At 40.3% G+C, this 13,685-nt stretch overlaps 1 protein-coding gene across 3 annotated transcripts in view; it reads right to left on the bottom strand.

Annotated features, from left to right (window-relative positions):
• The window catches only part of DLG5 (discs large MAGUK scaffold protein 5), a 108,895-nt gene that overhangs the window by 66,363 nt on the left and 28,847 nt on the right, over positions 1 to 13,685 (bottom strand). For all 3 annotated transcript variants that reach the window (XM_055720479.1, XM_055720481.1, XM_055720480.1), the window contains exon 2: positions 1,170 to 1,238. In XM_055720479.1, the coding sequence (XP_055576454.1) occupies positions 1,170 to 1,238 (69 nt within the window). The remainder of the gene's footprint in view (positions 1 to 1,169; positions 1,239 to 13,685) is intronic.

Genomic DNA, 13,685 nt, shown 5'->3' with positions numbered 1-13,685 from the left:
AGCATACCTTTCCTTTTTAAAATCAGGAACATGGAACTAGAAAGAACCACCTGCATCTTCTCCTATCTTAAACATCGCTTAATCCAATTATTCCACAAACCTACAGCATTTCACCTTAGAAGAACTTCCTTCTTTGGAAGGTTCCTTTGAGTCTGGTTGTCCTAAAACGTTAGGAACTTTTTTTTTTTTTTCCTATTTCCAGCCCCAATTTATTCATAGCAAATTAAATCACATCCTTCCTTCAGGTAATAGCACACAAGTATGATCTTGATAAAAATCAAACTAACATGTCCCAGCCTCCCGTATGTTCAGCAAATAGTTCAGTCAAACCTAAAATCTTGTTCCTGCATGCTGGAGTTAAAAGTTCAGCCCTGACTGCAACAGATGCCTGCCCACAGCCTTCAACAGCCAACTGACTTGCCTGGTGCTGTCAGGGAAGTCTGCAGATGCCTGACACAACACTGGAACTTTAAATATGCAAGAGGCTACATTCCCTGTCCAAGGCAAATGACTTTGACATGGGTTTCACAACAGAAGTGAACAGGAAAACTGACAGCTAGTACAGTTACTCCAAGATCATCTTGTTGGTCGAGGAGTTTTGTCCAAATTTCTTCTTCCTCTTTTTTTTTTTTAATTATTTCGTCTTTCCCAATTACTTTACAAACAGAAAATGAAGCAACTCATTGCATGCAGGGAAAAAAAAGAAAGGGGGTTAAAGCTTCCAGCCACTTCCAAAAGCATAAAAGGCTAACAACCTTGGGTAATAATATTTTTAATTTCTACAATGTCTTTTACTCTGATTTCAATTTTCACATTTGCATATATATATACACACACATATATGCAAGTGTATACATATTTTTATATGCATAGACTTTTTTGCACCATTTCACTAAATAACTCAAAGCATAGTTAAAATCATCTAATGTATCCAAAAGTAACAATTTTATTGGCAACAACTGCATACAGCCATGAAAAGGATTATCTTGCACTACACAAAAGGTGTGTAACTTCTCCCTGATGAAGATGCATGGTTACATTTTATAGTTCAACTTCTTTTATTTTAGGACTGGAATCCCTCTGCCCTTCCCGATGGCAACCATAGAAACTTGTTCTCCCAATTCCCAAAAGACACGCTCATCAGGTCATTCGATTAATACTTTACTCACCGATGCTACTCAGAGAACTGCTGCTTTCAGAATCAGAAGGCATGATGGACAGCACACTGTACGTAGATCCTAAAATTAGAAAAACAAAAACAGTATTACTTTTTCCCCCCCTCTTAAGTTCCTTTCCCCAAACCAAGCTAAACATACAATTTCTTGATACTGTAAGATGCCAAACATTAAATTAGAGAGAACACGCATCACTAATCCATAAAATGCTAAAAGGAAAAGTATAATTTGTAAATGAACATTGCACTGAGTGCTGAGTAGGAAATCATTTTGGATAAAATGGTAAAAATGAGTTCAGCAACACACTTTACTAATACAATGGTTATTTCAGAAAAACTGCAAATAGAGTTTCGCCTCTACTACATTACAAAGATTATGAGTGATACCTGTGACAACAGAGTTATTTCAGTTTTGTATCTTTGTATATGTACTAGCTCCTATTTTGCTGTATAACCGATTTCTATTCTTATCATCAAATTTCCTTCAGACTTAGAAATTTCATTTCACTGGTGAACAAACCATGCTTGCATCCATTTGCAACTTTCAGTACCTGACCTTAAAAGCAAGGACCTACAGAGCTATCTGCTGTTACCGACAATCTCAAGTTTTTTCACATATTAATAGATCAATAGACAGAGGCGTCTTTATTTGAGCTGTTTTAGCAGTATGCTAGACTTTGCTTACCAGAAGAACTAGAAAAACAGGTCCTACTTCAAAACCTTACAGACTAAACAGCTCCGCCATCCCTCACGAAGAGGATAAACGCCCCGCAGTAAAGGCAGGGAGTGATTACGTGCAGAAGTGATCTGAAATCTGCTCCATTGCCAGCGCTAGCTGGGATGCGAGACCTGTCTTCACAACCGCCAAGCTCAAAGACAGTTTCAACACTTCCAAGAGCCGCCTTTCCTACAGTCCTCCTCCTTAAGTTTCAATACTACTTTCTCCCACTCTCTTTGAAATTAAGGAAAAAATGCTGAGAAGTAGCACGAGATTAAACACATGGATCTACCTTTGAAATACATTAAAGAAAGGACAGGATGCAAAGTAAGAAAGAAATCCTAGTTTTTGCTCATCTCCTCTGCTTCTTGTCTACAGACATGACATCTATAACTACCACAGTGTTAGGTGAAGGAAAAACAAGATGTGATAAAATAAATTTACTGACAAAGTGAACAATAACAACAAAGTGAATTTAAAAATGCAAACACGCTTGGGGTCCAACCTCCAGCTAGTAAAAGTGACACGGACCCCAACTTTATTGGGGTATGTTTGTTTATCTTGACAAAGAGTGAGGCTCCTACGTTTGCTAAAAGGAGTGATATCTAGGCTAAAGCAAACTGAAACAAGTAGATGAACGTAAGGAAAAAGTCCTTCCAAACAAATCCTCTGGATTTATTAGCAGACATGGCAGAAAAGAAGTACCAGAAAAGGAACTGAGTCTTGAAGTAGACTGTTTAACCTGACAAATCCCTGTGAGAAATGATTCAAAATATACTGGTTAAAAAAACCTTCTAGATGATTGCACGGGATCTAAGTTTTTTGTTACGTGCTGATTTTTAAATGAAATATATGACAAGCATGTCACTGACACACCAGCTTCATAAAAAAAAAATAATCTGCTGTGAATTTTTGCTTCCATTTCAAGCATTTTCACATAATAATTTAAGCTGTGGCCCAATTTCATTTAAAGCTTATTAAAAGCAAAATCATTTCTGCACTAATTAAAATCAACCTCTTTGCATATTCTAAACTTGTATGACTTGCAGTATTTCTTGCAGTCTGGACTAAAAGGATTAGAATATTAAGGGAAGCTGAAAAAAGCAGTATATTAAACAAAGTAGGACATCTTTGACGACAGACAACACGTACCAAGATTGTATCAAAACTGCGTGGGACTCAAGCACAATAAAATCTTGTGCCAAGAAGTGACACCTCATTATACTCGGCAACTTAAAGCAAAATCACCCAGATGCTCTAAAAGATAGGAGTCCCATACCTAAACCAATTTTTACTGATCGTTAGCTGCTTTAGCTTCTTTTTGAAGAGAGCAGACAAAAAAGACTCAAAACCTTCTCATCTTAGCTGATCTTGCTTTTATTTGTCTTCAAGAAGCACTGATTCTCTCCACCTTCTTTTCCTGTGTTAAAAGCCAGAGCCAAGACTTAAAACGAGTTAAATCCTGCTCTCTGGAATAGATTGAAAGGTTTTGCGAAGCTGACTTCATCAATGGAGACATATGACTCTCCCTAGCGACGTTCTTAAAACATCAGCTCAGATTTGTCAATGCAAGATCCGGTATGCATGGCATGTTATCACAAGGAAACGTACAATTGTGAAGAGGGGAGGAATCATCTGACCCATTCATAATTCCTCCCTGCTAACAACCACAACAACAAAATGAAATAATGAAATAATAATAAAAAAAATAATCTAGTGACATTTGTCTGGCTCCCAAGGCTGTTTGTGGGTATGTTTACTTTTGTTTGCTTTTAAAATACGCAGGATATGAGTCCATTATCCGCAACACGTGCCACCTCTGTCATCAGAGGCAGTATTAGTAAGCATCAGAAACAACACCCAGAGGATTCTACACAGCTTTCCCAGTATTAAAATTAATCTTCACGTACTGAACTGACAGACATCCACATATTCAATTCGGGCTAAAGTAGCACTGTACTTGACATATTCCGCTTGATCAAACCAGAAACACCTCAGTAGTACCTGAAAGTGCTCTGAGATTCCTCCTCACAAATGAAAATGCTCAAAATCATCCCAACAGGAACTCAGGTACAGGCAAAAAGGCAAGGAAAAAGCCCCAGCTACTTCTTATAACCAAAGGCACTAGAACACCCTGTTAATTCATGAGCTATACAACCACAGTATTTTAAGAAATTTGTTGCAAAACCTTTCCCCCCTGCCCTTGCCAAGCAATTTTCCACTTAATTTTAAATACTTAAAACTTTCTCACTGTCCATCTCGTCAAACTGCACAAAAAATAAGATCAGAACACAGAACCCAACAAGAAGCCATGACTACTTTTTCAGGTTCAAAGTGCTTCACACCCAGGGGTTCACCCGCCTTTCACCACACTTTCCCAAATATTGGTCTTTCATATTTTTCCACTAGTATTCACCTCGCATGCCAAAGTCCCTGCTACATTTTATTTCAATTCACTGACTCCTAACAATCACTGACATAGGCTTTAAGATCAAAATTACAACTTGAAATGACAGAATTTTGACAAACAAAATAGATAATACTCAAACTTAATTTATTAATAATAATAATAAAAAAAAAGTGACCTGTCTTTTACAGATACATATTCGTACAGAGAGGAAGAAGAGCGCAAGCATCCTGTCTGTGCATGGCAGACTTGCTTTTGGGGCATTTCTTTTTTAGTCATCCAGATTTAAGCCTCGGATCAGTTCCTGGCTGTATTAAACAGCTTTGGCAGAACAGAGGGACTTCGAAACTGCTACAGTATATACTCGAGAATCTCAAGAATCCCATTTCCTTCTATTTTCAATAACTAGAGCAAGTCAAATTTCCTTAATTTATTACGGTCTTTATTAGTCAGATGACAGGAAGGCCACTTAAAAACTTGCAAGTTCAGCAAAGGAACTAGTTTAACTGTGGAAAGCCATCTCCAGGGACAGCAGAAGAACTGGATTCCACTTTGCCACCATCTTTCACACAATGTCCACATGGCAAGGGTGATGTGTGTTTTCCTTGTTAAGGAGGACGGTGACAGGGAAGAGTTACGTGTCCTAACAAGACACCAACTGTCTAACCAAGCAAGTTCCTCGTCAGCAATGCCAAGTCTCAACTGCTAGAATCAAATTGTTAGCACAAAATTAGAACATTTCTCTCATTTGTCTTTCTAACCTTTGAACTGTGAAGCACCACGTAATACCGGGCATCACCTGTACTTCAAGGAGAGACCAAAAAAACCAAGCCAGCTAATCGCAAAGTAAAGCCTCCAAAAGAAGCTTGCGCTTGGTACCTTCTGCCAGAAAGCAGCACACAGGATCAAGTATAATATCTTCTAAGACTAAATGCTAATTATTTTCTGAGAAAAAACACACTGTGTTCAAATTTCATTGTAGGCTGAACGTCAGGATTGCCACGGCTGTGTAGCACCTTCTCCTCCTCTGTACAAATACGTGCACGCAGGCAGGCTCTGCTGGTGGCTCTACAGCACAGCGCATTCCAGGGACTGCAGTGGCAAAAGAAGACACAGGGACTCAGCTTTCCAGAATTCATTGCACAGATGCTTTCAATCCATTAATTTTTTTTTCAAAACTTATATTTTGCTTTCAAATATTTACAGAACTGTATCTATCTGAAAGAAGGCTATTTCATCTTCCAAAACGTGCTATATTAACTAAATGACTGCGTAGGAATAAGACTAATTACTCCATCAGATACACACCTCCAGCACAGGGCTGGAGAGACAGGTATACTGAACCTGTTTGAGTGGGTGAAGAACCAGGGTTGAATTCAAGGAGCATTAGGTGTTTCATCCCCAAGATGGGGAGTGCTCTGGTCTTAGCTGCCCAGCTCTGGGCACGTCACCCCTCTTGAAGGATCGCGTTCAGATCTGCAGTACGGCTGACTCCTAAATCAAGCATGTTGTCTTAACTAGGAACACTTAACTCACAAGGGCTGAGCCTAGGAGGAGCGCTTCACCGGCACAAATTTCTTTGCTACACCTCTGCTTTTAAGGATGACATTAAACACCCCTCCATGCTCCCCGGCTGCAAATTTCCATTGTTAATTAAAATCTGCTCTTCCTCCCACCTCCCTTCCGAGCACAGTGACTGCCAGCTGATTCAACTCCTTGTCAGCAAATGATTTTTCTGATGGAGGTCCAACGCACCAGATGAGAGGGCAGTGTGACAAACATTTGTTTATCCACATCTCCGTGCAGCAAACCCAAATGACTTTGGCAGGACTCCTGCTTGCTGTGGGGGAGCGAAAAAGTTTGATTAGAACTGGAAGTGACCCAGATGACAACGTTCCCATTGCCTTCACAACGAACAAAACTGCCCAAGGAGCTTAAGATCCCATGATGTGCCATGCTCTGTCTCTGACGCTATCCTTCTCTTGGCAGCCTGTGCAGCCAGGTTTGTCACAAAGAGCAAGACACAGTCATTTCTTGCAAGTTGTGTGACATTCAGATACTAAACTCTGACCTCACACAAACCCTTCAATGGGGTATTTTCTTCCGTCCATGTCATACTTATTTCAGATGTTCCATAGCCATTTACCTTTAAAGATAGGAGTATCTCCAAGAACAAAGGTACAAACTTGGCAGTAAAGGAAAAATGGTGGTAGAGGTCACATCGGCTAAAGTTTGCTGCCTCTTCCCCCATCTGCTTTTAAACATGGCTGTTACTTATTCTGCACACCTACAGGTCCTTCATGCTGTGCCCTCTGGCATAAAATCTTCTTAATTTTAGAACACCATGAAAACTAAATGAACATTAAACAGATTTTTAAATAATTAAGCAGCTAAAAATTCACAATTTTTACTTCCCAGATGCCTCAGTGTGGAACACCTTCACAGAGACAGGGTCAAAAAGTTCATTTTCCTTTTACAATGGAGAAAACATTGTACAACAACCTGTTTAAGAAATATCAAGATATTAATATTAAATGTATGGGTTTAGAAAAGATAGACATTTTAGTGCTTAAGCCATCATTCAATTCCAAGTGATTAAACTTGTGATAAACTCTTGTTGAGGACAGAAACTTCACACATAAACAAGGACTTTGGCACCTTCCTCTGAAACACGGTGAAAACCAGCACTGGTGACAGAATAACAAGTCAGGCTGATTCTGATTTAATATGACAATTTCTGTGTAGGTTTAGATTCAGAAAACTTAAGTAACCTGCTGGAGGCCAGAGACATCAGTAAAGAAGCCCTGAGTTCAGATGCTTCACGTCCTAGCCGTCAGTCACAGTCAAGTACAGCATTTGACCTTCAGCTGTTAAAAACAACGCTACACAAATATCTGTAAAATTCCTCTTTTCTTAGCAGCATCTGTTCAAAACACTTCATAGTAGTATAAACCCACAGACTGACATTTCTAAACATGTATTCCTAAGTGCACCCTCTCTTAGAGGTATTTTTTTTCTTTAGCCAGGAAGCAATACAGTGATCTATGCTGAAAAGAATTTCCAACCTATCTTTAAGATATCAGAAATCTCATGTCACTGGACTACTGGTGGTGCATCTCACTGCATTGTGAATTATTAAAGGAAGCAGATGTTGGTGCCTTCCATAAAAAAAAAGCAGAAGAGTGGCAGTGAGAAAATAAGAGGAAAGGCTGAGAGGCAAGACAACGAGGTAGTTCGTTACCACTACGTTACTTTACCATTAGGATACATCCGCTGCTGTCCACATACTTCATTAGCGTTACTTGTTCTCATTTGCTGCATTGTGAGCAGTGGGTCAAATCATCGTCTTTTGACATAAAGAAGCACAGAAAAGATTACAAGTCTTAACAGATCTGAATTTGCACAGCTTGATTCACAAAACACATAAGATGACAGTGCTTCAGCTGACAGCATTCAAGCCATTTTGCCTAATAAAGCCTTAAAGAGGTGGGACAGAGGAGCCAAGCTACCAGGAAATTTTATTAGCAGGACAGCAGCTATTACCAGCTGGTAAATGGAAGCCAAGAGCTACAAAAGCTTATGACTCCTTAAAAAACAAACAAAACCACACCTAAGTATATCAAGTCAGCTAGAAATCATGTCCCTTGCTACCTTCCAATCTTCCATTTCTTTCTTTGCAATTTATATAACGACTAATTTCATCTCTTGCACTCTGTGAAACCACATCAGAAGTGATAAATTATATCTGCTGGAGCAGTTGGACCAAAGATGTAATCATAACCGCTGCTGCTATTGTTTATTCAAAAAGTCCTGCAGCAATTCAGGTTCAGAAAACCAGAAACAACTGCTTTAACCTTTGTCTTCTTGCTTTTTGACTGGGATGGCTTTTAACCATGTTAGTGAGTGCATTTTGTCTTGACAAGTCATTTGTCTCCAACACTCCATTTCAGCTAAGAAGAACTGCAACAGCAAATGGCCATTGCCCTCCTCTTACAGCCCTGAATTTCCATTAGGTAGTGCAGCGAGATGGGTTATGATTTTTCAACAGCTATTTTAAGGCTAACAGCAACATAGCTAGCTACTGCGAAAATATCAGCATGCAAACCTACATTATTCAGATCCCGGCAAAAGAACAACTTACAGTTTGTAGAGCTGCATGCACTCCCTTCACTGCTAACTTTCTTACAAAAGAAATGCATATTTTTTTAGGCTGACATTCAAAAGGCCAAGAAAAGAATAACTGGCTCCAGATTCTTTAACCTCAGCATTTAGCAATGATAGAAAAAACCTGCATTTAAAGCCAAGTCTTAGTAAAACTGCAATGCAGGTAGGTGAAACAAATTGTCATTTATTTCAGCTCAGGTGGATTGTACAGGTGGTCCTTCCATTATTACCAAAGCAGCAGTGCCGTCTTCTGTTCGACCAACATGATGTGGTATTATAACAGCTGACTACCTTATCAAGTACCAAAATCAGTTTTATGAATTATTTTTAGTATACCCGCTTTAACAATGCCAGTTAACCTATTCCAGGAAAATCCACCGCTGTTCCACTGGTACCATCTACCTCACCCACGGAGCGTCTGCAAACTCCCCTTTGCTCTTCTCTGTATCAGTGGTCAAAGCACATCCCCGTTCTGCCCACTCTTACACCCAGCCTGGTCCCATTTGGTCCCAGCTGCCTATTCCTCTACACTGTCCGAATAGATTGTGGTAACTCAGAGCTGCCTATTTCTAAAAAAGTTTCTCATCTGCCCTGTATCTAGATCATGATCGGCTTTCATCTGTCAGACATTTAGAAAATGTCATTTTCAAGGCCACTGCTCAGTCGTCCTGGTCCATTTTCTGAGTTTCATTGACAAGTATATGGCAGATGAGAGTTAAGGCACCTTGACAACGACGAAGTAAAGGAATTGTGCAAAGTGGAGGAAGTGTCCCAAGTATGTTGCTCTGCTACAAATGGTCTCTGTCCACAGAACTCACACTCCAGACCTGCTGAACCTGATACTGACTACTAGAGCTCTTCGGGCTCTAATCGCACGGTATGTGAACAGCCAGCTGGGCAGCTCCAGACACCAACGAAGCTGAGACGCGATCTGGACTCCTCCTAGGCCGTGACTGAAGGGTGCCATTGCTCACCACAACTGCAGAAAAAGCAGGTGAATTGGGAAATACGACAAGTCATCCGGAAAAGTCCACCCCAATCCCATTTAACGCTGGGGTACGAAACTTGTTAGCAATATCACTGAGTTGAGTCACAACTCTTAAGAATAAGGAAATATTATGCATCCATTCTTATTCTGGAGGAAAAAGGAATAGAGAGATGATGGACCATGTCACATGTCACAATTTGGGCTGGGAACGGACAGCTCAGACTGTTCTTCCCTTTCATTGAACTTTGACAGAAATAGTATCCCTGAACGCATTCAAACTCCTTGCTAGCTCCTTTTAACCCCAGATAACAATATATCCACACCTATTTTTCCTAGCACACTAACCAGTTCTTAAAAGTTTGAAGAAAGACTGGTTGGTTATCCGTTTTGTTATGCAGCATTCCTTTCAGGGAATGCTCACTTTGCAAAATTATTTCTGTATCTGGAAGCAATTCTTTACATCAAGCTATATTCCAGAAGCTTTGCAAGTAGTCTTGACTGAGATTTCTGGAGGATGATGCTGTCCACCATTTGCAACGGACCCTAGAAGATTTAAGTGAAAGGAAATTATGTTCAGAAAATACCCACACGCTATGCAGTCAAAAGGAAGGAACTGTTGCGGGATGAAGATGGTAAATACTACACCCCTACAAATGCATTCTCAATCAGCAACAGATGCCTTACTAAATTCGCAATGGTGACAATTAAGAGATTTGAACTTCACTGAGTTTGCACAGACATACACAGAACTTTGTAGCACGTTATTTCATCAAATAATCGGGCACTCAGGTAATATGAATGGCAAAATAAAATTTAGGAATAGTATTATTAACTCTGCAACTAAATGCTATATTTAAAAGTTAATTGAAATTTTGGAATTAAATCAAAGTACCTACCTAATTACGTTTGTAAAGAGGCCATGCCATAAAAAAAAAAAAAAAAAACACCAAACCAAAAACAGAAAGGAAAAAGTAACTACAGGTATTTAAACCTCCAGACACTGACACTCAAGAGACTAGAGATCTACCAGGTAACAAGGAAACCAAGCACTAATTCTTCAAGACTAGCCTCTTAACACATCCAGCCCTTTCATTAACACACTGTAGCTTGCGATGGGGCATTCCCTCTGCAGAAGCGTGGGTGATGAGCGCGTCCATCACGTGCCTAACCTGAGCTTTTTTCTAATCCAAGCTTCGCCCATAACTAACAAGAATCATGGTTCAAACTGTTTTTTTAGGACAAGTCATCAAGAACACACATGTACCTACACCCATCCCTAAACACAGGCTAAATATAAGAACTGATCTGCTTCAATGATAAAGGCACGGTTAAAGCCACATCGCTTTCCTCTTCCGCAGAGATTTTTAAACAAGGACAAAGGGATTTAACATAGTTCTAGCTTACTTCTGCACAGCAGGAGAATTAGGCACACAGGGAAGAAAGCACCTAACATAAACATGACCACGATCACACCAAGGGGTTATGCTATTTACAGCTCAGGAAAAAAAAAAGAAAAAAAAAAAAAAAAAAAGGAAAAAAAAGGCCATGTTTAGGCCAGTCCTTTGTGATTCCAAGCACAGAAGTAACATCAAAGTCCAAAGGCTTTTTTTTTCCCTCTCTGCATACTATCCACCTTATCTAAACTTAATTTGCCTATGTACAGCTTAATCTTGTAAAGCCAACTTCTCTGAAAATCCTTCCAATTTCTACAGCCCTAGCACATCAACAAGGACCAAACTTGCAACCAGAAACAGAACAGAGCAGCTGGAACACTCTTCTCAAACAGCGGCTCCTGTTACCCTCCAAGAACTAAACCAGCATCAGATTGAAGCAGCTGTGCTTACACGGCATCTCCTTATATGCTGTTCTCCATATTAAATGTTATAAATAACAACAATTAGGAAAACTTACGAGCCTGTTATGTCTAGCCTGAATCCCCTATTTCTCTACAACTCACAAACTAGCTCAGGTCTACTGCTCAGTAGGATCGCCAGAGATGTACGAACACAATCACCCAAATTCAGACTTTGTGGGAGCCAATATTCAACACACCTCCTTTGAAGATGAAGTGGCATTATGACATTTGACTTTTTCAAACCATGCACCTCTATATTAAACTGTTTCTGTTACTCTGTATGAAACCTGGCATAATGCTCAAGTAAACTCCTTTCAACCTTGAAAGGAGATGCATGCTCCCCAGCTAAGCCCTGAAAAATGAGTTCTCCTCATACTGCTCTTCATAGCGTGCTTCAATATTCAGCCTCTAAGTATCCCCCCTTCAAGAAAAACAACAGAATAAAGCGTCCCAAGATGGTTTTATTAAGGTATGTCAGAGAAGCACTTTAAATTCAACTTTGTTGTGTTGTTACAATGAAAAAACCTACAAGCACTTTCACACAGAAGAGGGCTCTTCCAAGCTTCTTCTGCCTTTCTGTTTACAGCAATTGTTACTTGAAATGGTAATAGAGCAGATACATGTAAGCTAAATCATTTAATCTAAGATTTCTTGTCTCCTTGACAAGTTTCTTTTTTTTCCGCAACACACTACTTCATTTAAGAAAGCAAAAGCAAGGAAGAAGAAAACATACAGCTTTTTTTTGTTCCCCTCCTAGTGCTCTAGAGCGGGAAACCCTGTTGCTAGCAGTAATTACATATAAACACATATATATTTATTCTGTAGGCACAGAGTACAAGGCTCTGCTCAGTACTTGCCTGTTACCTACAGACTTCAGGCCTAAGTCCTCTTCAGGTCATCTGCAATTACAGGAAGGTCATCAGAACTGCATGGATGCTACTAGCATGCAGCAAGTGCTGCAGACAGAAGAAATGTTGAATCCATGGCAAAGCGACAGAGACCCCTCTCTAAAACTGGACAAATTGGAGCAAACATTCTGTGTGCATCTATACAGGATCTTTCCAGAAAGGTACAAGTTTTCACAAAGGTAATCCCTTAATCAGATAACTTCTCAAAGTGCCAAGCACTGATACGACCTCAGAAGAGCGGGTGGAGAAGGTACTGATACCAATAAATGACTGGACCATAGACTATACTTTTTCAGAAGACAAACACGCAGATACAAAAAAGAAATGGCACCTACACCCTCATTTAAACAATACCATTCAGTATGTCATCAAGTGCTCTGCTGCACTGAGCGATTATTACAGAGGTCTATTGCGTATGAACTATTCACAAAAATCATTTGTTACAGAAATCCCCAGGGGAAAACTTCATGCCTCTTCTGGTTACGGCTGCACCACCCACAGGAACGTTTCATCCCTCACCAGAGGTAACCTTTGGCTGTGATGATGGCAGCAACAGGCTGATAACCTCCGCCGCCAGCACCGCCAGCGTGCGTGTGAGCAAACCTCTCCCTGACACACACAAAGAGTAACGCAGAGAAATGTTGCTTAAGCTTCCTAATGGCAAAAGCAACGTGTGACTAAATACAACAAAAAGCCATCTTCCCCCACGTACTGGGGTGCTCATGCATACAAGTGCTCACTCTACCTGGGAGCTAAGAGCAGAGAATGATGGGGGAGGAAAAAAAAAAAAAAAAAAAAAAAAGGAATTCATCTGGAAGCAATTATGGCACGCATTCCTCTCTCCCCCTTTTTGCCTCTCCTCTGCAAGGCATGAGCGCTGCTACTTTTCCTCCCCTGATGGTCACGGCAGGGCAAGGTGGAGACAGTGTCCTCAGCCTCTGCTGAGGCCAGAGCAGCGAGGCAGCCCTGCAAGGCAACACGGGGCTTGGCAGAGCTGAAGGAGTTTGCTTCAACACAGCTATCCTTGGGGCTCCGTCCGACTTCATCTTTCAGATAATTCCCTTGATGACAGGCCCTGTTTGGAGACGAAATCAATTTTAGAGTCTAGAGAGGATTTTTCCTACACAGCAAGGGTATCAACAAGGCTTTTTAGCCTTTTTGAGTATTATTTTCAGAGAAAGCAACTGCTGCGGCTCCAGCATGTCACAGAGTGGCTAATGACTTAAAAATGGGCTAGCTATGACTTTTTAAGCCAATACGTCTGGGGTACCAAGCAAGCAGCTGCAGCGAGCATACAAATAACCAGGAACTTGAGGTTCTAGTGACAGCCAGGTGGATCTTAGTAACGGGAGGATTTTTATAAGCCAAATATTCACTGTAAATTAACTGTAAGGAGAGGAAATAACGCCTGCGATACAGGCAGGCAAATGCTATCGGCTCCATCAACTCCGGAAATAAGTTTTAAAGTTTA

This window comes from Falco cherrug, chromosome 9, assembly GCF_023634085.1.
Source record: "Falco cherrug isolate bFalChe1 chromosome 9, bFalChe1.pri, whole genome shotgun sequence".
In the NCBI taxonomy this organism is placed as follows: Eukaryota; Metazoa; Chordata; class Aves; order Falconiformes; family Falconidae; genus Falco; species Falco cherrug.
This window is presented reverse-complemented; position numbering and strand designations above follow the sequence as displayed.